Source organism: Aphis gossypii, chromosome 1 (genome assembly GCF_020184175.1).
Source record: "Aphis gossypii isolate Hap1 chromosome 1, ASM2018417v2, whole genome shotgun sequence".
NCBI classification, from domain to species: Eukaryota; Metazoa; Arthropoda; class Insecta; order Hemiptera; family Aphididae; genus Aphis; species Aphis gossypii.
This window is the reverse complement of record NC_065530.1, coordinates 27,309,212-27,336,472: the sequence shown is the minus strand read 5'-3', so window position 1 is coordinate 27,336,472 and position 27,261 is coordinate 27,309,212. Positions and strand designations below refer to the sequence as shown.

At 31.5% G+C, this 27,261-nt stretch overlaps 1 protein-coding gene across 4 annotated transcripts in view; it reads left to right on the top strand.

Annotated features, from left to right (window-relative positions):
• The first annotated feature begins 12,442 nt into the window (after positions 1-12,442).
• Positions 12,443-27,261, top strand: part of LOC114129697 (Krueppel homolog 1) — a 48,831-nt gene continuing 34,012 nt past the window's right edge. For 2 of the 4 annotated variants that reach the window (XM_050197822.1, XM_050197809.1), the window contains exons 1-2: positions 23,883-24,273; positions 24,509-25,512. In XM_050197822.1, the coding sequence (XP_050053779.1) occupies positions 24,823-25,512 (690 nt within the window). In that variant the 5' untranslated portion in view covers positions 23,883-24,273; positions 24,509-24,822. Of the gene's footprint in view, positions 12,814-23,882; positions 24,274-24,508; positions 25,513-27,261 lie in introns of those variants that run through there. The other 2 variants (XM_050197811.1, XM_050197815.1) reach the window with 2 other exon arrangements.

Genomic DNA, 27,261 nt, shown 5'->3' with positions numbered 1-27,261 from the left:
TTATTGTTATACATAAATTTGAAATATTTGTTTAGGAAATTTTAAAGAAATTTATGGAGTTGGTTTTGACATAAAATAAATTACATTTTTTTTTTAATTAAAATAAAATAGTACGCAAAAATAAAGCTGTGGATATATTTTATTAAAAAAAAACTGTTTAATCGATTAACGTAGTTGTTTAAACAATAGGTTTATATAACATTGAAACGTGTCTACAAATTATGTAACATTTAATATACGTATTAAACACAACTAAACAGCATTGATACAATAAAAATATTATTTAAACACAATTTCTAAAAAAAATATTAATTATTATTTCTATATAATTACGTGTTGAATATTTTCTATTTTTTATGATGATGATAATAACATTTATTTATTAATAATTATGTTAATAAACAAGTACATATGTATAGTTCAACGTTTATTCTATAGCTTAAGATTTATTTTTGCAAATTTTTGCTTACTTTAAAGCTAATAAACTAATTACGATTAACACTATCATCATTAATCTGTTTATTTTTTATTGTCATTATTATTATAATGCAGTTTTACGTACAAATAAATACATTTTATTGATTTAAGGTAGGTATAGAATGTTTTAAAAATAATAGTTGGTGAATAAATATTGTATTTATATCATGTTTTAATATTTTATTTTAATTAAATTAAAAAAAAAAAACACATTCAGTATTAATAATTGTATGTAAAGGTATCTATATAGTTGTTTTAAAATTAATTTATTGTTCCCGTTTTATTTTTTTTATATAATACTTATAAATAGCTATTATTATATATTATGTACCTATCATACATAAATATATATATATATTATGTAGTATATACCTCATCTTCTATTCTTGTGTGACTGTTAATTAAATTTAACAATAAATCGTTTTAGTTGTGTGGTCCAGCCATATTTTGAAAATAGTGTTATAATATGTAACAATCATATAAAATCGTATAAACTTATCACATAATGCGTGCATAATTCTTCCGGGTTGCTTTTACCATTATTGTACTACGTTGAGACTCGAAAAGGGTGTTACTGTTTATGGTTCTATTTGTGTAACGTTATTTTGATTTTTTTGCTGTTGTTGTCACGGGCACATACATAAAAAACGGTCATAACGGACGGCACTTGCAAGCAGCGGTGGCTAAGGTATAGGTACACATACCGGTTTGAGAGGCTGCAGCCTGAGAGCGTGGGAGAGTTGCCGTGCGCCTTTGTTTTGCATACGGCGACGGCCTCGTCGTTCAAGATTTATGCTAATGTCTTCCGCCCACGCGGCCGAAAAACCCTTTCTCGTCTGACGGTTTATCGGTACGGTTTTTTAAATATATATTTTTTTTAATCCGACGAAATTCAAAATGCGCACATAGGTGTATGCGAGTATATTGTTATATTTTATTAAGCGCGGACGGCAGCGGTCCTCTTTCCGCGTGTGCGTGATATATGCACATTATTGTATATACGTACACACACACACACACACACACACACACACACATATATTTTATATATATATTTATAATATAGAAGCACCCATAGGGAATCCGCTCGCGGTATATGGCCGACCCGGCAACAACAATAATGGCTGTTGTGCTGGGCTGGCAGCGGGGGCGGACGACGAGGGGAAAAAAATAATTTTTTTCGGGGGTGACACCCCAACGTAGGATTCGCGACCCCCGCGCCCGACCCGCCGACCGCGGCCTCCGTGCATGTATATATATCGCGCAGCTAACACTGCCGCCGCCTCGCCATCAGTTCGTCCGAAATCGATTAGTCCGGCATCGGATTGACGTGATGGCCAGTAATAGTGTGTGTGTGCGTACATTTAAAGCTCTCTTGTACACCCTATATACATATATATATATATATATATATACAATGCTTTTGCCTAGGACGATAAATCCCGCGTACAAACCCTGTCATGTGTGTGTTTGTGTTTGCGTGTGCATTAGCCGCGCGGAAGTCGAATGGTCTAGTATAGTCATCGTCTATTCCAAAAATGGCCGATCATCATGCACTTCCACCCCTTACCCCAACCCCTCATCGCCACACCGGCAAATGAGCTCTATCCCGCGGTAAAACTACGGGATACAACGAGCGCATCATAGTCCTATACATTATTATTATTATTATTATTATTGTATTACCTCGGCACGCGTATTATTAATTCCTAGTAAAATATTATAATATACAATATTATACAATAATATAATATAAGGGACAGGGCTTATACGTGTAATTATACGAGTTTGGGTTGGGGTCCGTTCGTGGGTCAAGTAAACGACTCATGCCTATATTATACGCAATAATATACCAAACGCGTATGCGGCCGTAGAGTGCTGAATAATAATATTACCATTGCGATTGTTACGCCGTATCGCAGTTTGGTCCGAGTGTAACCGACCACGTGTGTGTGATTACGGTTCAAGTAACCTTTTTTCTCTTCATTTTTCAAATTTCGATTACGGACTCCTCTTACGGCGCTGCTAAGATATATTGTTTTCAATACCATCATATTTAAACCAAATCGTCCCTCAATCGTGTCTTTGTTTACGTATTTTCAAGTAAAAATATACGTGTGCGAGCAGATGACGGCATTCGGCGTGAAATTCAATTTGCGATTTGGCTACCTGCATTTCGGGGCATCTGCAGCCCTGTAACACGCGTACCTATACCCTTTTTCCGTTACACAATAGTTGCGTTCCGTCGGCTTACGCGGATGGGGCAACATATAATATCATATTATACGGTCGACGAAGAGTCCGTCCTGTCCGCGTGTATATCGTCGCAGTGGCGCGTGATGTACGCGTTTGTAGGGACGAATAATAATATAAGACACCCTTAGCTGGTTGACGACCCCTTTCGCGCGCGCTTCCGACTAGGACACTGGGTCACTTATATCCATTATTATACATATATATACTTACAACATAATATATTACAATGTGCGCGTATTCGAATACAATAAGGTTCATGGGTCACGGGGCCGCGTGTCCCGGGACCATTCATAAGACCCCGGGCACGGGTCACCCTTGCCCGACACTGACGCTGTGCTGCCACTGCCGGCCCAGGTGTGGCGTGTTGTGTCTGAGGAGTCGGTGCGTACCGTCCGCGTGCCCATATTATTATTATGTAATGAGGTGGCGCCTCGGTAACCGGTTTATTATTCGGTAGACGACCTAGGTACTTACATGTCCCACCAAAGTCGGTACTACGTAAACCGTAATAATTTATCGTGTACAGTGATTTATAATAAGTCCCCGAGTATGACAGTGTAATAATAATAGTTTTCAGACAGACTATATTATACGGATGTTGGAATTTGAATAGTAGTTGCGTCTGCGTGGACCAAAGGTGCGGATAATTTCGAATTTTTGGCACCCGAACGATTGCCAGAGTATTATTATGTAGTATGATAAATGGTACGCGTACATATCGTAGAATAACTGTTATTTTTTTAAATATTTATTCATATACGTATCGATATATTATTTTAATACTCGTGAATCAATGAAATATTTTAACACTACTATAAGACTACGCAGTGAAAATATAATATAGGTACTTTCTATAAACATCAGAGTGATTAACCAAGCATACAACCCTTTTTATTCTTCAATAATGCAGTTAATCAAAATTTGGTTTTTAAAATTGTCTAAAATATTTTTTTTTTTTTTAGTGTTTTAGTTCTGTATAGAGGTAAACTGAAAAAATACTCGTTCGTATTTCAAATTATCTACATAAAAACTAACTAGATTAACTATGATTAACAGTAAAAATCGTGAGTTCTTATTTGAAAAACAAAAGTTTGTATCATCACATGACACTCCAATAAGTATAAAAAAAGAATCCAAGAACTTAAAAATAAGAATCTATGAGTAATTATTAAAAATCTTCTTAAAATCGGAAATTGATTAAATTGATTTTCCAAATAAAAAATGGAGATTCACCGTACTTGGTGAATCATCCTGAGAATATTACATGCATGTATGTGAAGGAATCGTAACTTTACTACAGCATAATATTATATCGGTACGATTTTATAGAAAAATAAAGGCTAGTAGACGTGATTATTTTATTTCCCACGCGAGATTCTGATTATACGAGTACATTTTATTTTACGTGTGCACTGACTGTGTGTATGTATATTACAGCGGGATTAAATTTTTTATTATTATTATTCTCGTGTTTATCTCGAATACGAACACGACGCGTGTGTATGTTTTCCAGTTGAAGGCATGAGTTACATATGAAATAATATTGTAATCGATGCCAAACGAGATTTCGCCGATGTTCGCACCGAGCACGTCAATGAAAAGTCGGACGGCTTGTTTTTCGTTTTCTTTATAGGTAACATACAAACGTACCTATATACCTACTTAATGAAGTTATACGCGCCGCCGTCGCTGCCACCGTTGTCGGGCCGACCGCTCTCGCGAGATTACGATCGGTCGCAATATCGTGACACCGGAGAATCGCACGACAGTGCTCAGTGGACCGACCGGCGCGGCGGAGGTTCGATTAGCATTTCGTTGGGTGCGCGACGCGTGCGTTTCCTTCGTATAATAATAAGTATATACTATATATATATATAATAATAATAATATAGTTGGTGTAGGTATACCTACTGCATATTATAATATACGCGTATTCATCCGATGTCAGCGCGATAACAGGACCGCCGCCGACATCCTCATTTAATTTCACGGTAAATGGAATATTTAAAACGTGTAATACCTCTCGACAGAAATAATAACCGGCATTACGCGGGTTGCGGGTTTTTTTTCTATCTCACTCTGCCCGTCTGTATAATATACTTGTATAAGCAAATACATTGTACAGTCGTATTATTTTGTAACATCGAAACCATACTGTAACACGACATTACAGCTGCACCGGCAGTGATTTAATAGCAGGCACACGGGTACCTACTGAATGATACATAGCGATTTATTATATATTATTTTCCCGTACGATATTACACGTTGAACTGAAATCGTTTGACGCTGTAGCTGTAGCCGTCTTCGACGTCAACCGTCCGCGTAACATAACATTTAATGGGTGTACGTTTTCGTCATTATAACACACATATTATAGTCATTTTATAACCACATACATTAACGACTCAATGATAATTTGCAATAATGACTATAATATGCGCAAACGATCGAACTGCACGATAAACCGTTATTCGTATAATACACCACGGACTCTACCAACCCTATGTATACCTATACATGTTACACATAATGTTAATATAACATGGGCAATATTTCGTTGACGAACCTGCGCGTAACGTCAGCATATCGGTATTTGGCCGTTTTTTTTTTTATATTATTACTTTTTAAATTTCTCCCCGTTTTCGAACTGTGCGTGAGGTTTTTTTTTATTATAATTTCTCTCTCTCTGTCTGTCTCTCTCCCGTTGCGCTATGTCTGTACGCCAAAATAATATAGGGGTTCCATTCGGACGCGTGCAGTATAGGGTTGAAGTAGTGTGCGAGTGTGTTTTACGATGGGTAGGGGGTGAAGGGATAGTGGATCAAGGCGTGGGGGCGGTGGAGGTGGCGTGGGTGGTCGCACGGTTTTGCAAAATGTTTTGCAACCGATGGCCAGGGGTGCTGGTGCGGGGGTGGTGAAATGCTGTACTAGGACTGAGTGGAGGGCTGAAGGGATGAAGGAGTAGGTGTTGGTGGCATCGGTGGTGGGATAGGGTGAGTGGTGTTTTTGAACGACGGGGGACGAGTGGTTACGGGGGGGTCGGTGGTGGTGTTGGCGGGGGCGGTGGTGGTTCGCTCTAGGTGTAATAGCCGACGAGTCGCCACAGCCTATATGTCTCACGCCGACCGTTCACCGGTTTAAACTACATTCGGGACGCACTAGATCAGGTCGACCGATGTGCTTTTTAAATGTGTTTTGTTGTTGTTATTTTATTTTATTTTTAGTTCGGCAATAGCTGTAGTAGGCACTTACTCTACGATCGCACTACGCGGAACTTACACCAGTTGAACGCATCGACGAGTTTTCACTACTACGGTGGTTTTTATTTTTATTTTTATTATTTTATTATTTGTATTATTATTTTTTTTTTAAGTTTTCTTTTATACTTTTATTTTTTTTTTTTTTGTTTTTATTTGTTTCTTACATTGAAAAGTGACACCAAAAAGTGCCATCCGGATTTTATACCAGCCTATAAAGTTAGTAATACAATTTGCATGATATTATTATTATTAGATATAACATTTTATAATACATAATTTTCCTTACAAATTTAATCAAACCTTTATTATCTGCATGATTTAAAATAATTATTGCAATCAATAGTATTATAGATATGGACTTATTTATTCGTTACCATAGTGTTTTACGATTAATTTTTATATCACTAAATTTAAAAATAATTCTATATAAAGTATAATATTATAATTAAAATAATATCACTTTTTTTATGCAGGTATATTATTTTTTAAATTAAAAAATATTACTACATGAATTTTTTCCAAACTAAGATATTATTTATTTTTTTTATTAATTTTTAAAGGTAGAATTAGTCTCTTCATTATTTCTTAAATTAAATTTAATTCATAAATGTCTTAAATTGCATTTCAATTATTTTTTTATTAAATTAAAAACTCAAAATAAATTTAAATTCACTTATTTTATGCATAGGTATTATATTATTTTTGTTTTACTTTTAAATAAAACATGTATGAGGGAATTAGCTGACAGTTATCAGAATAATTTTTTATTAAATTTTATCCTCATTTCTTTAAACTACTCAAACAAATAATTACTTTGAATAATGTTAGATAGCTTAAATTCAATAATTTATCTACTAATATGTGTTTTATTTTGATACACATTTAAATACATTAAACGATTTAAGAATTGTATAACCATGTGAGCACATTACATAGGATATTTTATTTTATAGTTAGATACGTATAAAATATATATAATATTTTTCGTTTAATTACCAGAACGCCTTGATTTGTCTTAAATAAATCCCTAAAATCTGTCCAAATTTCAATCTATTTCCAACTATAGCTTATCAATTATCATTTACCGAACTTATATATCTCACCCAGATAAACTGAAATGACGCTAATGCCGTAACATTTAAATAATTTAAATTTAAAACCATTAGGAGTTTCATCTGTTGTGTGACTTTCATGTGTTTGACTTCCTTTCGTGTCATTTTTTTTTATCTTTATTACTTATTCTGATTGTAATTTTTCATTAGTAGATTAGGTATTTTAAATAAAAAATAATTTGTATAAAGAACTGTATGTAATTTTTAAAACAGAAATTTAGAATTTTAGAAAATAAATTATATCAATATATATAGGTATATTATTATAAATGAAATATTCCAATGAAGTGAATTTATGTTTTTGAAAAAAATTTTATTTTTTATGTTTAAAACAATATTTTATGATTTTTTAAATAATAATATACTTTCTACCAGTTTGGTATTAAAAGTTATTATAAATACCTACTATTTTAGTACACCTTTAATTTGTTTTACTTGAAATTGTTTAAGAAATGTTTATATTAGTATTTAGGATTAAGTATAAAAATAAAAATAAGAACAATTTAAAATTAAAACTAATTTAATTGATTCCGTGTTGTTACTATTGGTTAACAGTTTATAAGACTTTTTAAATGATGGATATTAGATACTCAAGTACAAAATTATTGATAGACACTGATTTTTTTAAATATTAAATTAAATTAATTTAATTTTTATTCAAATACTCTAAGTAAGTTAGGTTAGGCAGGTACCTAACATAAATGCAATTAACTTAAATCACAAATTTGTGTACACAAGCATCGTATTATGCATTTTTTCGTAACTAAGTTTACTTTATCTCAGTAAAGATACGGTTTATTAATTATTCAGATTTGAAATAAATCTGTAAAAATGAATAAATTTGTCTTTTAATAGCTTTCTTTCCGTTTGTAATGTTATTACCCAGAAAATTAAAAAAAAATACCTTTACATAAAATATCACTCGTTAAAATTAATAGTTAGAAATATGTTTTGCCATTTACATACATAAAAGTTTTGCATAAAATTTAAACTTAGTATAATTACCTAATAATAATTGATAAAATTAATTGTCATAATATTGTAAAAAAAAAGTGTATAAGTAAATCAAAAATATCATTTATGGAATCTAATATCTAAAAAATCATTTTGTTGATGACATTTTATTTTTTCATACCTCAATAGGTATAACATAAAACATTGGTTGATTAATGACTACAAAAATAATCAAAATGTTTTGAAATTAATTTCATGTATGTAAAATTAATTGAATAAATCAAAAATTTGAATCAAATAATTCAAAAAATGTCATGGCCATAGCATTATTTTGTATTATAGGTACTTAGAAGAAATACTTTTTGTTAAATTCTATACAAATTACTTCTAACGACAACATTCAATTTTATATTTTTTTGAAATTTTTAAAATATGAGTTTGATCTAATTATTAATTCTTATGTTATATCAATGTTTTCAGTCCACCTTATATACATAAAATCTAAATAAATTACCTAATTATAATAAAAAAAAATTACACTTTTATGAAACTTAAATGTTTCTAGCTTCAGTACTAACAAGAATTACTATAGTATTGTATAGTTAAAAAATATTTAAAAACTTTTTAAATTATAGTTAGACAGGTATATAAGCTATATGTTGATATAATAGATATAGGTATTACGATTATTACGAATATTTCATCGAATTTCTTCTATAATTGTCAATATATACCATTTATTTGTATAGTTAATAGATTTTAAAAATGAATATGTTAAACCTACACAATACAATTATATATGTATATACTATCGACATTAATCAGTTTACATATTATGTAAAACCTATTCCGTATAATACCTATGCAACTTAATTACGATATTTTTTTATCATGTATTTTTTTTTAATTTTATAAATTATTAATTATGTAATATATTAATTAGAAACCAATTCAAAATTAATTTATTCAGTGAAATTTGTTCGAATGGAATTAACTATTTTTTTTTTATTTAGCTGTATCATAATGTAGATGTTCAACATATCTATTACACATTCTATTACATATATCCAATAAGGTATTCTATCCGTCATGTTTTATTGAATGAACAATCAGTTGTTATACAATTTGATCATTTTTTTATACACTTTTGTGTATTACATTTAAAATTTTATTGATACATGATTAATTAGCTACTTAAGACATACATTTTATAGATGTCAGTTAGAAGTCAATTATATATACGTATACTGATTCATTTGTGTAAAGTCTAGTTTAAAATTCTCATACCCCAAGCAACTGGGCTTTGCGTCATAATAATATTATTTCCACTTTTTTCTCCCTAAATGCTGATTGCCAACACGGATTCCCCTGGGATATAATGTTTAATCAATACTATCGCAAACGCGGATATATATATATATATATATATACATTTTTATTATTGTTTTGTGTTTTTTTTTTTTACAACACTAGCGTGGATTCCATTATGAATAATATAGGCGTACATCCGTTATAGGGAATTTCGGTCGAATCAAAATGTGTGGAAAAAAACAAACGTCACTGTTTTGGGAACGGGGAGAAACCATCTTTTTTTTTTGTTTTGTTTTATGGCGACACGTGATTAATGGGAACTTTTTCCACCCACCCCTGGTGAAAAAAAATAAAATAATACGCTAGGGTCGATTTTTTGGCGCTTGAAATCCGTCCCCGAATATACCCATATAATAATAATAATGGTAGGTGGAACTAGCGCCGCCAGCCTCACTGTGTGAATAAACAATACTTTTTTTTTTAACGTGAAATCAATTTTTTTTTCGCTGCATTTGAAACGTTCGGTCTAATAGGTAATCAGAGTAGTTAATTTTAAAGCCAATCAATAAACACTTTTGGCCACTAATACTACCGTATTATCGAAAAAACGCGTGTCCATCGAATGTGCCAAATGATTGCATCAGTAGGACGTGACCACAATGATTAATTTATGATTCGATATATATATATATACTTATATAATATTATATACCTATGTCCTATCTATATTTATGTATATGTATATTGCATGCTTCGTATTATATCAGTACACAATTGTGAACAATAATTATAAAATATTATTATCCTGTAACTATAATATTACCTTTATGTATCATACATTTATAACATTGTCCAGTATGAGTCAAAGATTTTAAAGAGAAGTTAAAAATAAATTATTAAATACTTTGTTATGCATATATAAATTATATATACCACAAAATAAAATAATATAATTTATAATAATGCAGGTATTATATTATTATATTAGCTAATAAGTTTGATTTGAAAAAAAATTATAGTAGGTATGATATTTAAACTTGTAAAATGAACAACAATAATATAAAACTATTATACACTAATGTATTTATTCAAAAACGTAGATAAAAATTATTGTAATTAGTTCATGTTGAAGTGCAACTTCTAATATTATATTCTATAAATATCAATATTGAAACATACATTTGAAACAGTACATTAATCTAAAACAAATTCGTATTTCAGCTTATAATGTTTTTACTTACATTTTAATTTGATAGAATCAATATGTTGATTATAATATATGTATAAAAATTGTATAGATAGACTTATTAAGTATATCTATGCTGTGTGGGTGTGTGGGTAATATCATAAAAAAAAGTCAATATTTTTAAGTATTATATTTTTTTAGGAAAGTGTGTATTATTAGATAAATTATTCTTATTTTATAAATTGTATTTTATAGATATATTTACATAAGTAATAATAAAATTTACTATTTCTGTTCTTTTTTATACTTATTTTTTATTTATTATTAATTATATATACAATATATATAATTATGTATAATATGCAATTTTATTCAAGTGTTAAGTTAAATAATATCAAAAATTAAAATCCTGTTACCACCTAAAATAATAAAAATTGGAACTCATAAACTACTCGTTTAAATTTTGGTTTTTATATATCGAAATACTCTGAAAAATAATCAGTTTTGGAATATGAAATTAAAAATGTATGTTGCCATTAAAAAAAAAAAAGTATTTTAAAAAAAATTTGTTTTATTTTATCTGAAAATAATATTAAAAAGTTATTTTAAAAAACGTTTATAGATTTTGAATAAAAGAATCACCTTGTACTATATTTTAAAATATTTTAGTCCAAACTATTGTTTCTGTAGGTATATGCAAAACACAGTATCACTTGCTGAGTCATTGATACTCCTTATGTCCTAAGATAACCATATTTAAAACATTGATACAGTTATAAATTTTATCAATAAAATGAGAGATTTATGAATAAATATTAGTCATATAATATTTGTAACTTTGTAAGAGACTTTAGCTTCATCTCCAGATACAATTCAATAAATTATCTTCCTTTAAATATATTTTTTATATATTATTTAATATAATAAATTATATTACTTATTACAAAATATAATATAATAATTAGCATGAATAACAACCCTAAGATTTGCTTCGTGTAACATAATGTCTTTCAATGTTTCAATAATAAAGGGGGAGAAAACAAAAGACGATGTTAACTTTGTTACAGTAAATTTCCCATCCATTAGTAATTATTATTTTACATTTTCAAATAATGGGACAGTATTTTTATAATTATAGTTATTATTTTCGTTCCATTTATGGATTATTAAAAAAAAAACAAATTGGTTTTTGTGAAAAAATAAATAAAAAAATAAATTGACCTAGGCTTATGAAGTTTATATAAAACATAAATCTCATTATATCGGCATACCGTATGATTTGTTTTGTAAAATTGCTATACACTGTGAGTACATAATTATTAAATTTTGACTTCGGGTTTGCAGGAGCTTTGAGTGGTATAAATGAGGCGACGGTACGATCCACGGACAAGCGATCCGGCAATACAGCACTCGGATATCATCATCGTTGTCACCACATCATCGGACGGTATGACCGGACCTGGGCAATAGGAACAGTATCATACGAAACGGAAATATTGTGCCACTTAACTGCTGCTGTTTGGATCGTTTTCCGGAGTGACCACGACAGGGGACAAATGGTTTAGAATTTAACACGTAGTACAACGTTCCCCATACAGGCTCCATCCCATTCCAAATAGTACCATTACATATAAATAAACATAATCTTATATAAGAAATATATAAATACGCTCCTAGATATCACCAAATTCATTCAATCTTATTCTACCAAACTTAAATACCATAAATCACAACGTGCATTCCCCTATATCAAACAAATTATTGCTTAAGTACCTATATATTTTTGGCACAACATTTTGTTAAAAATATATTTGAAAAATCAAATATAAAAATTAAAAAATTGAAATTCTAAATTTAGTTTACGAAAATAAATTACTATAAGTTAACAAATAAATAAAAAAAAATATTTTATTATTGTTCAATTACTTGAATGACTATTTTGGAACTTTTATACGATAAGAAAATTATCAGAAATTCGTTATACAAAATTTTATAAATTTTTAACTTTATTAATATTACCCTTTCGAACGTTCCTGAATATTGTGTGATATAAGAAAGAAGTATTTATATAAAATTGATGTGATATTATTTTTATACGCATTGTGTCGTAACAAAAAGTTCAGTAGAAAGATAAATATTATAATATACTGGTACTTAGTTCCTTATTTTATCCTCCTCCTATAAGTTATATGTTCTTAAATTAAACCAACAACCAAGGAAACAACTCAATTCTAAATAATACTCAACTTAATCGGTAAGTGAATAGTACGAAATATTACTTTTTATATAATAATTATTGTTTATGTGAATACAATTTTGTAAATTAAAACCAAATTATAATGAACAAAGGGATAAAATATCTAAATGAAAATTCCTCATAAAACATAAAAATTATTTTTCTTATAAAATACGTTGTAATATAATATGATTAATTATAATCTAATTCAGTTAAACTAAATCAATCACTGTAAGTAAATATAGTATTAAATCAATATTAGATATATATATATATATGACAGGTATACCATGTTGTTAAATTACCTAATTTAACTTAGTAGTTAGGTAGTACCATAGTATCATGACTAATACCTATTTTATTAAATTAAAATATACGTCATGGATCATGATTTACCTATGGCGTTACTATTTTTACTTGAACTTATAATCGTGTTAATGTAAACTATATTATATAGATACTATATCGATGACTAATAAGTTTTTTATTAGTATTTTTAACTTTCATTTCTAACTATAGTTATTTCTATACCTAACTTAAATTTGAATCACATTTATATCAGATAATTTAGTTTGGTATTTTGTATTTTAGTAATAACAATATTATCTATTATTTTTTTATTGTAAAATGTAGACTATAATCTAGTAGATAATTATATGGAAACATCAATAGAGCTCTACTGTATCCACTTCTTCTTGGTAATACGTCTACGATATGTACATTATTTGTGTGAACATTTGATTGCATACTGTAAGAAATTTACCAAAATACATTTATATCTTTCTATATATGATACATGAAATACACCTATTTTATTAAATAATACCAAATCAAGATTATTCGACCGCATCATAAGAATATAATAAGTTGTTGCACAATAGAATAGATGATATTTATGCTTTTAAACTTTACATGAAGTATTCTACTACACTAATGAAAAAATTAAATAACAGAAAATAAAAACTAGTATCTATCATATCTACATGATTACCTTTATCTTATATCCATGTGTATTATGTATACAGTTTATTTTTTACATACCATTTACTTAGATAAATATTTTACATACACTTGGGAATCAAGCTTAGAGAAATCATTGCTGTAATACTTGCTGTTTAATTTCCTATCAGCTTTATAGATGTATATATATAATATATCTTATTAGATTCGTTGTTTTTCTTGCCTTAGAAAAATAAATGGAACCTAAAAACCTATTTTACTGATACTTCTCTAATAAAAATATTATTATTTTTAACTATAACTAATTACGTATTTTATAATTAAATTTTTTAGTGTTTGTTGTATAAATCCGATCATATTTTATATACATGATTGCAATATGTCAATTTAGTTTAGAGTTTTGATTGATAACTGGGGAGACTTAAACGTTCGTTAACGAAATGGTGAAAAAATTTAGTATAATATTTACCTATAATGAAAAATATTTTATAATAATAGGCGTTACCAGGCCAAAACATATATTATCGTTATTACGTAGTACACATATAACAGTTTTAGTCACCGTTTAACCGTATACGTCGAAAACCCACTAGCAGGACGCTATATTTCAACCTGCACCCCGGCCGATATAATTGCCTCGCACTAGTCGCACTATTCGCGTAACAGTGGTGTACGGGAGTAGATATATTTTATATAATACAACTTTGACAAAATACTGTAAGCTAAATACGACGGTCATCGCGTGTTTTCCAAAATGGATCCGAAGGGTAAATCGATTGCAACGGGGCAGCAATGTTCACGTGTACATATAATAATAATATAATATATTATATTATTATATGTTCGTAGTGGCGGTAGTGCCAGATGTATATATACATATAATATATATATATATGTATAAATATATTATATAGAGGAAGAAGAGTAGGGCGGCGCCCGTGACCATCCCCACGTGTATGTTGGGTTGGTCTAGCTCCGCCTACACGCGCGTACACATGCACACACGCACAAGCGCACACAAATACGACAGCTCTATCGCTGGTCTAGTATAGGTCTTCCTAATTATTCTAATATATACATTATACGTCCACCATTCCTATTCGGAGTTTCCAAAAGTCTATGTTTTTTTCTCGACTAAATAAATATTATGGGTAATATAGGTACCTACTCCTATAAATATTAATAATAATATAATATTATAATATTTTTTATAGTATATGAGTACACTGAACTGAGTATATTAGAAGTGTCTAATTTTTATATATATATATATATATAAAAAAATTATTATCATAATACGTTAAAAATATAAGATTTTTGGTTATATTTTATGAAAATTACTGTTATTTTCTAATTGACTAATCCTATATACGTATATAGGTATATCGTATTACATATTACAGCACGAAATTCCCTACCTACTCTCTCACAATCTCCATAATATAGTAAATATATATGTGTATGTGTTTCCTCACCGCGCCTCCACGTCTCTGCTATACTTGACGTCCAAAAACACAATGTGTATGACGTATTATAATATGTATCCGAACGAATTTCCCGACTGTATTATTATTATAATATATGCGTGTATATAAACTCGCACTCCGTATTCGTTGTTTATATATATAATATTATTATCGTTATGGTGAATAATTATTATCAATACATTGCCCGCGCCTTTACCACCACCCATCACAGCCTCTTCTGTCTCGTGTCCGTTTAACATCTAAATACCATACATATACATATTATTATAAACATACCGGCTGCTGTGGGGGAACTGTTATATTTATATTGTAAATGGCCGAATCCATTTTGGCGGAAATTTAAATATTTATTGCTGGACAGTGGACTCTGGGCGGCCCCGTTGCCGGGTGGCGGGCGAACGGGATAGATAAAAATTTATCTGTTATGATGACCGCGAGCGGTTTGTTGTAATCCCTTTTGAAAATATAATACCAACAAACGGTAATGGTTTAGGAATTCCGACAGATAAATCAACAAGAAAAACACCGTCCCCTATATACATATACATACATTTTATATAACCGTTGCGTATACATATCATTATTATGATATTATTGTGATAGCGGACATCCTCTCAATATCTCTCCCACCACGGTCAAATCTATTTTTTAGGGGAGGGAATTTTGTCGGGCAGCGCCACCAGGGCGTTACTAGAAAATATAATATGTATATTTCGCCGCAATGATGTTTAAAATACATTTTATCGTACGTTTGCGCGATCGTGAGTGGTGTTGTGCAAATACGCGGATGGTTCGTATAAATACACATACCTATGCATTATACCCAATTAATACATGATAATATATAGCTGTGCGAAAAATAGCCTATCAATCGAATACGGGGTAAGTCTACAAATGTTCTAATACGTCATATAATGCAATTATTAATACATAAAAATATTATTATTTTTGTTATTATTATCGCGTGAGCGCTAATTTCGACTCAATGCACCTGTTGTAACGATTTGCATTTTTTTTACGCAGTTCTCGTATTGATATTGCAGCAGTGGTAAACTGCAGCAGGTAACTATCGTGCATTCATCGTCGGAATGCGAGACATAAATCAACGGGACACCGCGAATAACGTATATAATATTAATTGTTCACTTCTTTTCGTACGGTTTTTTGCGCCTCACCCGCAAAAGTCGTTTTCCAATGTGCGTACGACTCGATTATAACAATATACATACATTTAATAGTATGAAGAACAAAACTTGTATTTTTATTATTATTTAATATGCTCGCGCTCGGCCAGGAAATCATTAATATCGCGATCGCACGTACATTATAATAATATATATATATATATAAGTACACTCTGCTGCATACAGCAGGGAAATGAGGCACGAGCAGCAGCTGCGGACCGATGTAATTTTTCAGTGCTCGCGATGCAGTTTGATTTTTCTCGTAAATTATGCAGTAGGTATACATACGCTTTTTTGGATATGTATTATATACGCAAACCTAAACATGTCTAATGTCTATACGCGTGTGCAAATAATATTTATCATTATGTTTGCTGTTTCTTTTTTATTTTTTTTCACATACCCGTGCAAATAACGACGTATATATAGGTATATGTGACACATATAATAATATGATAATTTTATAATATAATATCGGCATCGTCGTCGTGTCGTAGGTTGCCCTCGTCGGTACCTACAGGAGCGCTGGCTACAGACGCAGACGCAGACGTACAAGTATATAATACATCGAAATTGTTTATCGGTTTCTTTTAATATTATCATTATATATAATACGCTGCAGCAATATAATATACCAAAACCTCTGAGCTTTCAGCGAGCACTATAACACATATTATACCCATCGGTGTAAGTCATAATTTCTTCTCTGCGCCGCCCGTTATATATTATTATGTCTTTCTGCCTTTTTGCCTTGTATACATAATATTTTCTTTTATATACAATAATAATATTACGTATATTCGAGCGCCCGATTTATTATATACGCTATATTATTATTGCTGTTGCGACGGAGAGAAACGAACGGACACGCGGCGCGTACAATATTAATACATACATTATATATATAATAATATAATATACGCAAGTACCTACCTATATATATATATATATATATTATCATGTATTGTAGGCATATATATAATATTATTATATAGAAATATATTATATAGGTTGCAGCCGTAACCACAGCCGCCACGCGCGTGGGAATCGAAACAATAATACGAGAACGAACGCATATACGCCGCCACTGAGCTCGGATTACCGACTTCGACGTTATATATTATTATGCAGTTATATAGGTATATGACGTATAAAATAGTATTATATCGGCCGGCACAGCAGGGCTCGTCGCGAAAGTGCACTATACGTCATATTATAATATACACACCTCCGCGGCCCGTCATCGAGGCGCACGCCGTCGCAACGATAGTGTTGCACCGTAGTTGCAGTATTTTCTCTGGAAATCGTCTGCCCCTCCGCCGCGCAGTGTCGTGCTGTGGCGTACACGCGTATATTATGATACATATTATTATTATTATATTTTATGCATCCAAACAACAATTATCATATAATGGTAACAATAATAATAATTTAAGCGATCGCGTGTAAAATCCAAAAGCGGTCTATTTTATACTCGTAATATTATTATTATATTTTTTTTTTGCCGTCAAAAAACACAAAGTATGTATACCGAATAAGGCACCCGACGTCGTACATATTTCTCCTCGTTTTCGCCGCTACATATACACAACGGTTATAAAGCGTAAATATTTATTGCGCTCCAAAGATAACACGCGAAAAAATTATATAAACGAACCGTCATGTTATATAGCGCGTTACTTTTACTATCGGCCATTATACATACCTACCTACCTACTTTTTATTTTATGAAAACTTTAGAAGTTTGTTCACAACGTCCAATTAAAAATAAATAATAATAATAGTACAGGCACGGAAAATCTATGTATATAGGTAGCATGCACATTGTACATTGTATATTCAATATTGTTTATATTTTATTGTTCCGTAATAACTTTGAATAGTTTCGATAAAAATGAATAATGTGAAAAAAGCGATCAATAATCACTTTCTGTAAAAAATAAATATTTCTTATCTTAAAATAATAAGATGTATCACTGCAGTATGTATTAATTACAATTCAATTAAACATTGATGGGAAAGGTAATGATAAAAAAAAAGTAGTGCAACAACCTGCAAGTTATGGCTGTGATTCATATATCAAAAATATAATACTGTAAAAAATTAATTTCAGTGACATAAACTTATATGCTGTCTATTTTTTTTTTTAAATACAGTATAGTTATTTTAATAATGTACATTTTTTATATTTTTATTGATATTTCACGACTTAGTCAGTTCAGACCATTAGTTACATTATATTTACTATATAATTGAAACGAATAGGTTATTTTAAAATAAGCAATTATTAAAGAAGTAACATTAATTTAAAATATTGGATTTTTAAATTTTGTTATGAATAAATAAATTAATTAATTAAACTGTTTTTTTTTTTTTTGGAATTTGGTTATTGAGGATTCAATTTTTTTTTCATGTTGAGGTTAAGTCGATCATGCAAGACTATCACGATAGTTAATATATTTCATTAAAAGACTTTCTTTTAGTAAAATTTGTCTATGAAAATTTTTGCATAACACATAGGTCCTATACTATAAAAGTACACGGATTGTTTCGATAATACAATATACTGTTTTAAAGATGCAACGCCTAGACCAACGAATTACGAATTTTTAAAGCATATAGGTATATTAATTATTATCATGTAAGAACTTGTCAAATTGTTTGGGTGAGATCGTTTGCGTGCGATTGTGTTTAACGCGTTAACTAAACGTTTTTATAATATAAAAGTTGTATATTAAGTCTCTACTATAATATAATTACAATTTACAAACATAATATACGATATACCTACCTCAACTCATAAATTTTCTTTGCAGATTTTGAAATAATTAGAGTAATTAAACTTTACACTAAAACAAAAAACAACAAAGTAAACATGTTAATATTATCGCGATAATTAAATAACAACGACACCCTTTTAATTTTACCTTTCGTTATAAAAATTATACATTCAGCAATGTTAAAAAATATTAAAATAATACGGCGACTCTGTAAAGTGAACTGAAAAATATGCCAACGTCATCGCCGCCACGACCATAAAACACTACGATAGGTGTATATTGCACGAGCTTGTACACGCGAAAAATTGATTGCGCGACGTTATGACGTTGGGACTCGCCAGCTCAACGGTCATGACCGGCCGGTGTGTTTAATTAGCGCCGTCGTCGAAATTAAAAAGAATAAATAGGGTTATCGCGCGTTAGGGGCAAACGTTTTTTAAGGGGTGGGCCAGAGGTAACATGACGTGCAGCTGGACGTTCGTGTGCGTGCGTGCTTATACGCTAGCGAACATCGACTTAAAACATTATTATACGTGTGCCTATACCTGGTACACACCTGGTCCGAGAGGGATAATAATACTGCATCATATAATATTATAATAAATCGCGATTTTCCACCGACGGGTTTGGCGGGGTGAGCAGCACGCGTCGTCGTAGTGTCCGCGACAAGAAAACAAAAAGCCGCGAAGGGATTGTTGCCCCGAGGTCATAATTATTGTACAATACATTATAATACCGGGCTATAACGGCGCGACGACCTTTTTTTCTCTCCTCTTCGTCACTCTCTCACTCTCAAAATGTCTCTCTCGTTAAACAATGCAGTAAATGTTTTCGTTGTGTGTATATATATTTTTTTTATTTCATTTACGTCCGCGGACAACAAAAGATCGCGGGTCATCATCGCGGCCGACCCGCGACGACTTGTATATAATATCACATATACTCGCATTATATAATATTATTATACGCGCTTGCACGTCAGCTGCGCTCGCGATGCCCGCGAATTTATTCATAAATGTCCGCGGGCCAGCTGCACGCGGCAACGGTCTCCCGGCACCCCCCTCGAGGGGCGACCAGCCGCCGGTTGACCCTTTGACCGAAAGCGGGACACAGCACAGCAATACATCACATAAGTATATGCGCCTAACTTATACCGCGTTCGTGTATCCCGCGAACGGATCCCTCTTCGCGGTAGTCGCCCGAAAACAATAATAATATAATAAGTACTCGGCCTTTTTTTTTTATTATTATTATTATTATTTACATGCGTATAAATAGGCACGCGTTCGTTCCATCGCACGTATAGAAATACTCGTTTTTGTTATTATTAATGGCCATTGATGGTCATCCCTTTTTTCCGTCGGGGATTAAACATCGCACGTTTGCCACGCACCTGGCGACGAACTTTTCCCGTTTTATACGCGCGTCTACATATGTTGTAACTATCATATTATTGCACGATGAGCGTTACGCGTTAAAAATATTACGTTTACGTTTATGAATCGTGTAGAATTCACTGATTGGCTTAATATTTTGCATTAAGTAACATAACATTTTACATGCACATAGTTATATTTATAGCGCGTATATACTATATGTAATTGCCATAATTTTAATATTTTTTAACAAATTAATACATTTTTTATAGTTGATTAGCTTATAATAATAAAAAATATGTTTTGATAATAATGACAATTGCTTACTATATGTAGGCTAATGCTAAATAATTATCAAAAATAAAAATAGATTAGGTACCTACAATTATTAAAATAATTTGTTACCAATTTACCATTATGTTTCTGGGACACACGAACGTCTTGGAGTGCTCTATCCGACGGATCAACAATGCAATCAGTGATTTCTTATACCGCGTTAGAGGTTAAATTAACTATAGCGTTATGTACTTACGATAAAAATTATTTATTCAGCGATAATAGAATCATAAGTTCCCATAATAATTATTTTTTAAATACTTTTATTCGAGATAAATAATCGTATACGCACTATTAATCTTTAAAGCAAAGTTCACTTATTGGCTATTATTTAACCTTAAAAAAATAATAAATTTATATACTTTTACTTTGTACCTATATCAAAAATTTAAATAATGATGCATTCTACAATAACTATACGTTATATTTTATAAAAATTATTCATTTATCTATCTATTTAACCATTTTTATTAAATTCAAATCCAGAATTTATATGTTTACATACAGGACGATTTTTTATGTATTTGGGATGAAAATTTAAAATGACTTAACATAATTATTATAATGTGTATCAAATATCAAGTACCTACTCACCATTATTATTTACATTGTTTACCCTAAAAGGAATGTTAAAAGCGAACAATTCAGTTGTACTTGAGGGAAAATTAAATCTATATATTGTATGTATATTGGATATTTGATTTTTTTTTTTTTTTTTTTGTTTTAATTCAGAATGTCTGTGGATTTAAATAATCAAAATAATTATTAAAATAGAATTGAATATTACAAACATTTAACAAACCGTACGACAAAAAGCGAATATAATAAGATATTTTATTCAATTTGTTATCATTAATAATTGGCGTTTACTATAATAAAATAAATAAAAAAAGACTATATAGGTTAGATTAATTTTTAAAAACATAAATAAATTAAGACTGTGCTGAGCTCATTGTGTAGAATACGGTATATATATTGTTTTTTACATAATATTGATATATTTAAACGTAAAATGCATAAATTACCATATATATTTTTATTTGAAGTGATAATTATATTGCGTATTTTTTATTCAAAGAGTTATATCAACAAACAATTCAGGAAAAAATCTTTGAACTCATGAGTTGGATAACAAACGTTGCAGTAATTTTATCAGAAGTGCATTACAATGCAAACTACATAAATGCATAATTAATAATATTTATTATATTTTATTCCTACACATTTTATAATCATATATTTCAAAAACCCGGAAACTGCTTCAAGGCACTTGTCTGTTTTTAGGTCAGGAATAAAAATAAAAATGAATATGTATTATTACAGTATTTTTATGTTATTCTTATTATGTTATTAGCAAGTATTTGTATTTATATTTTCTTTTTACGATATTTGTATTTCAATTTTATTCGTGGACGCGTGCCACGCGACCTATATATTTTGTTTAGGTGATCAATCAATCGACATTCATGGTATGTATATAGTCATATCAAGATGATTTTCTTTCATAACTTTTTTAATTGATGTAAAATATAATTGTTATAATTAGCATTTTATTTTATTTTCAAACGTAACTTTAACTTGAATTTTGTTATTATTCAACCGTGTGAGTTTTGTCGTTGACATTATTACCCGTGCAAAAGTGCATAACAATATGTATGACAATTGTTATCATATATTTTTCAAGAGTTTTTTTTTTGATTACCTTTTATATGTACTTATATACGCAGACATTTTTATGTATGTTTGAACTTTTATCCAAACCCGAATAAATAAAAAAAATCTAAATTTGCGTGAGTTTGTGCTTATGATCGAATATAACTTTATATTATTTGGTTTTATTTTTATTGTATTTATCTTGTTATTATGTTTTCTACTTTAATACGTAACACCGCGGCGCTATGAGTATAACATTCGAGTGTTTCCTCACGTATTTTAATTGTATAGTTTTCATACCAAAACGGCAGTCACAACGATATCTCCCGGGCTAAACCCGAAACGAGTCAACCCTTTCGGTGCGGAAGGGTTAAATTTGGGAAGGGTGTCCGTAAGGCAGCGCCACTGGACGGCGTCAAAACGTTCAGAACAAACGAAAACGTGTTTTAACGTCAGAAAAGATTACTAAAATCTAAAACGAACAAAACGTTTTAAGCGATTATCAAGTTATAAGCTTAGTAAAATCGACTGTATACGCGTTTGCTGGATAAGTTAGGGCATAATTTTTTTTTTTTTTTTACATACCTAGGTACCCAATATTTGTAGCAGCCTATGATATTATTATTTTTCTTTCATCAAAACCTTTTTATGCAACCGAACGACAAAAACATTATTTTATACCCATGTTTCTACGCAAAAGTACGTAATAGTAGATCATACGATGTATACGAAATTCTTGAGTACAAAAATGATATAACGAAATAAATCGTAGAAATGATTTTCGGACGTTTGCGTGGCGCCTTACTCACGCGTATATATTATTATATTATAATATTATACTTATATCGCGTACCGTTATTATTATTATTATTATTATTGTTATTATTATATAATAGTAGCGTGTCGCGTCGGGCGCGCGAAGACGGTGTGAAAGGAAACGGAAAAACCGTGCAGCGCATTGTCGGCGGGGGCGGCGTGCGGGGTAGAGGAAAAAAGGCGCACCGGGCCGGCTGCGGCCGGGGGGCGGGAAAACGAAAAACGAAAAAATAAGAACAAGGGTAGAACGGAGGGAAAACCGTACACCCTCTGTCGCTTCTTCGCCGCCGGCGGGGGTGGGACGAGCGAGAGCCGAGAGAGAAGAGAGAGCGCTAGGGGCGGACGCCGGCGCAGAACCTACGGACGTAAGGAAAACGTCTGGCGGTGTACCGCGCGCTCTTTCCTAAGAGGGAAAACCCGACCCCAATAGCGCCGCGGCGCGCACCGGCCGTAGAAAAGGACGGCGCGCGGCGGCCGGCACACGCTACCGACAGGGACGGCGATATGTCCGCGACTCCAAGACATCTTGGCCGCGTATCTCCTCAGTCGCGCCGCGACGCCGACACAAGACGCCGCCACCGCCGCCGCCGACGCGAGTGCACACACACACACACACACGTACACACGTACACACGCGCGCGCTCAGTTCGCCGCGCTCGCATACAGCCGACGTTTTTCCGGCCCGGCGTCTTGAGACGTCGCTCAGTCTCAAGACTACTCCGGCGTCGCGAACACCTTAGGTGCCCGACTCCCGACTTATAGGCTCGTACACGCATACATCTCATCGGCGACACTACACTATATTATATCTTCCGCGATAATATACCGCAAGTGTCGCTATATAAAACGCAGATCGCAATATTTCTCCGTTTTACTATTATATACGGTTCGTTGATAATTTATAATAATATTTATAATACAATATAATATTATTATAATATAATATTATTACTTTATATTATTTTTACGATAAATTTTCGTCCGTGCCGCGGTTTTTATTTTCAAACGAAAATATTATATACTACGACGATGTTCTAAAACACGTTCATTTTATTTTTAATTTTTTTTTTTTTTTTTGATTCTCGAGTTTTCAATTTTTTCGTTTTTTTTTTTTTTTACAGATTCGAAAGATAAAAATTACGTTTTCTCTTTTCGCATTCGTGTGTAATCGTCGTACAAATCGAGTGAATCGCTGCTTCCGGACGGATTTTACGCGCGTCATGTGCAGCAGCCACCACTGCTTTTACTACGGCTACCACTTCCGCTGCCACCACTGCGTTTGACAACCGGTCGTTCGGACGCTACGCGAGCGAATAGAGCAGAACAATAAATATCATCGAATTGTTTCACATCAGTCAAGACGATCTCTTCGGTCCCGCTGGATCTTCGCGCCTCGCCCGGCCACGAACACCTGCAGGGCGACGACGACGACGAAATGTCGGCGGACATACAGCAGCAACAGCAGTCCGTGTTGTTGCAAAGGCCGGTGTTCAAGATGAACCCGGCAGCGGATTTTTGGCAGCAGCAGCGGCAACAGTACCAGCAGCAGCAACAACTCCAGCAGCAGCAGCAGCAGCAACAGCAACAGCAGCAGCAGCAACAACAGCAGCAACAGCAACAGCAGCAGCAGCAACAGCAGCAGCAGCAGCAAGCGGTCGACTCTTCGCCGTCGCCGCAACCTCAGGCGGCGCCACCGCCGCCCACGCTGCAAGTCAACCATGACCAACAGCAAGTGCCGTCGTCCCTCGTCGTAGTCGGACAACAACAACCACAGCAGCAGACGTCGAACAACGTACAGGTGACGGCCGACGAGGCGATCGCCATGGTCGCTCAACAAGTCGCACAACACCAACAACGACAGCAGCAACAACAACAACAACAACAAACGCAAAACTCCGAGATGGCCGACGACGCGGACGTGATCGTCGGACAACCGTCGCCGGCGGCCATCCGCGCGGCCGTCCAGCAACAGCAGCAGCAGGACTCGGCGTCAGCCGTCGGACTGGCCGGACAACCGACGGTCCCCGGCGGCGACCCGTCCGTGTCCGTCGTCATCAACCAGAACAATTCGCTAGTGCTGAGCGACCCGAAAATGATGACCGAAAAATTGGTCAGCGAACTACAGGTGAGTCGATTTTATTTCCACGCCTAACAGTCTATATTCCATCATTTTAATACCTAATAATATTAATATTATTCCCGCGATTTAAATAATAACCCGTTTTCCCATTACGATAACAAAAATTTTATTTATCGACAAGTTTTTTATATCCAGTTTTTTATTATTATTATTATTATTCCAATGTAAAATTGGATTAAAAAAAAAAATTCATAAACAGTGTAGTATGGAGAAAAAAATAACGTGCAAGATTTTTTACTTTTTTTTCCACAAGGAATATATTTTCCGCCGTAAAAGTATTAATACATTTATTTTTTTGTAACGATATAATATAATAATGATCCCTACGGTTTTATATCAAAATTATATAATTTAAAAAAAATAAAAATGTACAAACTGCAATTCTAATTTTTCCAACTAAAACATGTTAGGTAGATACGTTTTTTTTTATATATAATAATAATACGCTAATATGTTTTATAATCGATTAAAATAAATTATGAGCAGAACAAAATTATTATATCTGGCAGAATTAAATTAAATGAATGAAATAAAATAATATTACAAAAAAAATTATATTTATATAATATTATGTCGATGACAACTATTTTTTTCTAGTTGAAATAATTTTTTTTTTTTGTAGTTTTCATAATATTTTAAAAAGTAACATTCAAAATATTATTATTGCAAAGTGTGGTATTGAATTTGTATTTTAAACTTTGAAAAAAAAATTATTTTTTATAAAAACATCAATGAATAAAATGTTTAACTAAATTTCCCGTTTTATCTCAAAGTAAATTTTTTATTTATTGTTCGTAATACTAAATATTATATTTATTTTAAAATATATCATATACAAATTAGTTTCAAAAAAAATATTATTTTTAAGTAAAAAAAAGACTGCACGTGTACTTGGATTGCAATAAGTAGAAAAACACATCTTTATTTTTAAAATTAAATTATACCGAGGTAAAAAAAATAAATGCACTGAACTAATATTAATACAAAACAGATTGTTGGCATAATATCAAATAGCTAGAAAGAGTTGATGACGGCCAATAAAAAAAAGTAATTAAAAGCGACATATAGGTGTAAAAATAATGATAGACGAAAGCCGAAGATATTATATTTAATTTTGTTGCTCAATCTCAATTATTAAAAATAATTAGTACTTAAATGTTGATAATATAAAATATATATATCCTATAATTTTCCCAATTATATTATAATACAAATCTCTTCTTAATTAAATTAATTATTAATTATAACTCTTTATGAATAAAATAACACAAAGTATAATAATATTTATTTTATTAGTACAAATATGTATAATAATGGCCAGATAAGTTCAATATATTTAGTTGTAAATGAGATCAATTTATAGTAAACTACTTAAACGTATGAATATAGAGCTATTCAAATTTTAAAAAATAAACCTTGACAATAAAACAAAAATATTTTACAGTTAATGTTATTAATCTTGTAATTATTGTTATTTTATATAAATTAAGTATATTATTTTAATGCTTTTATATCATCCAAAAATATTTTCATATTTTCCAGAAGATAAAATTTTAAAATATCTTATTTTATTGAATTGAGCTTTTAAGAATTAATAATTTTCTACTATTAACTATTAACTAATAAGTAATAATTTGTATATTCATCGAATATCGCGCCAAACATAGATCGTTGGCTTCATTCCTCTTGAAAGGCTTCAAATTAAAAAATAAAGCATACCGAAATACTTTTTTT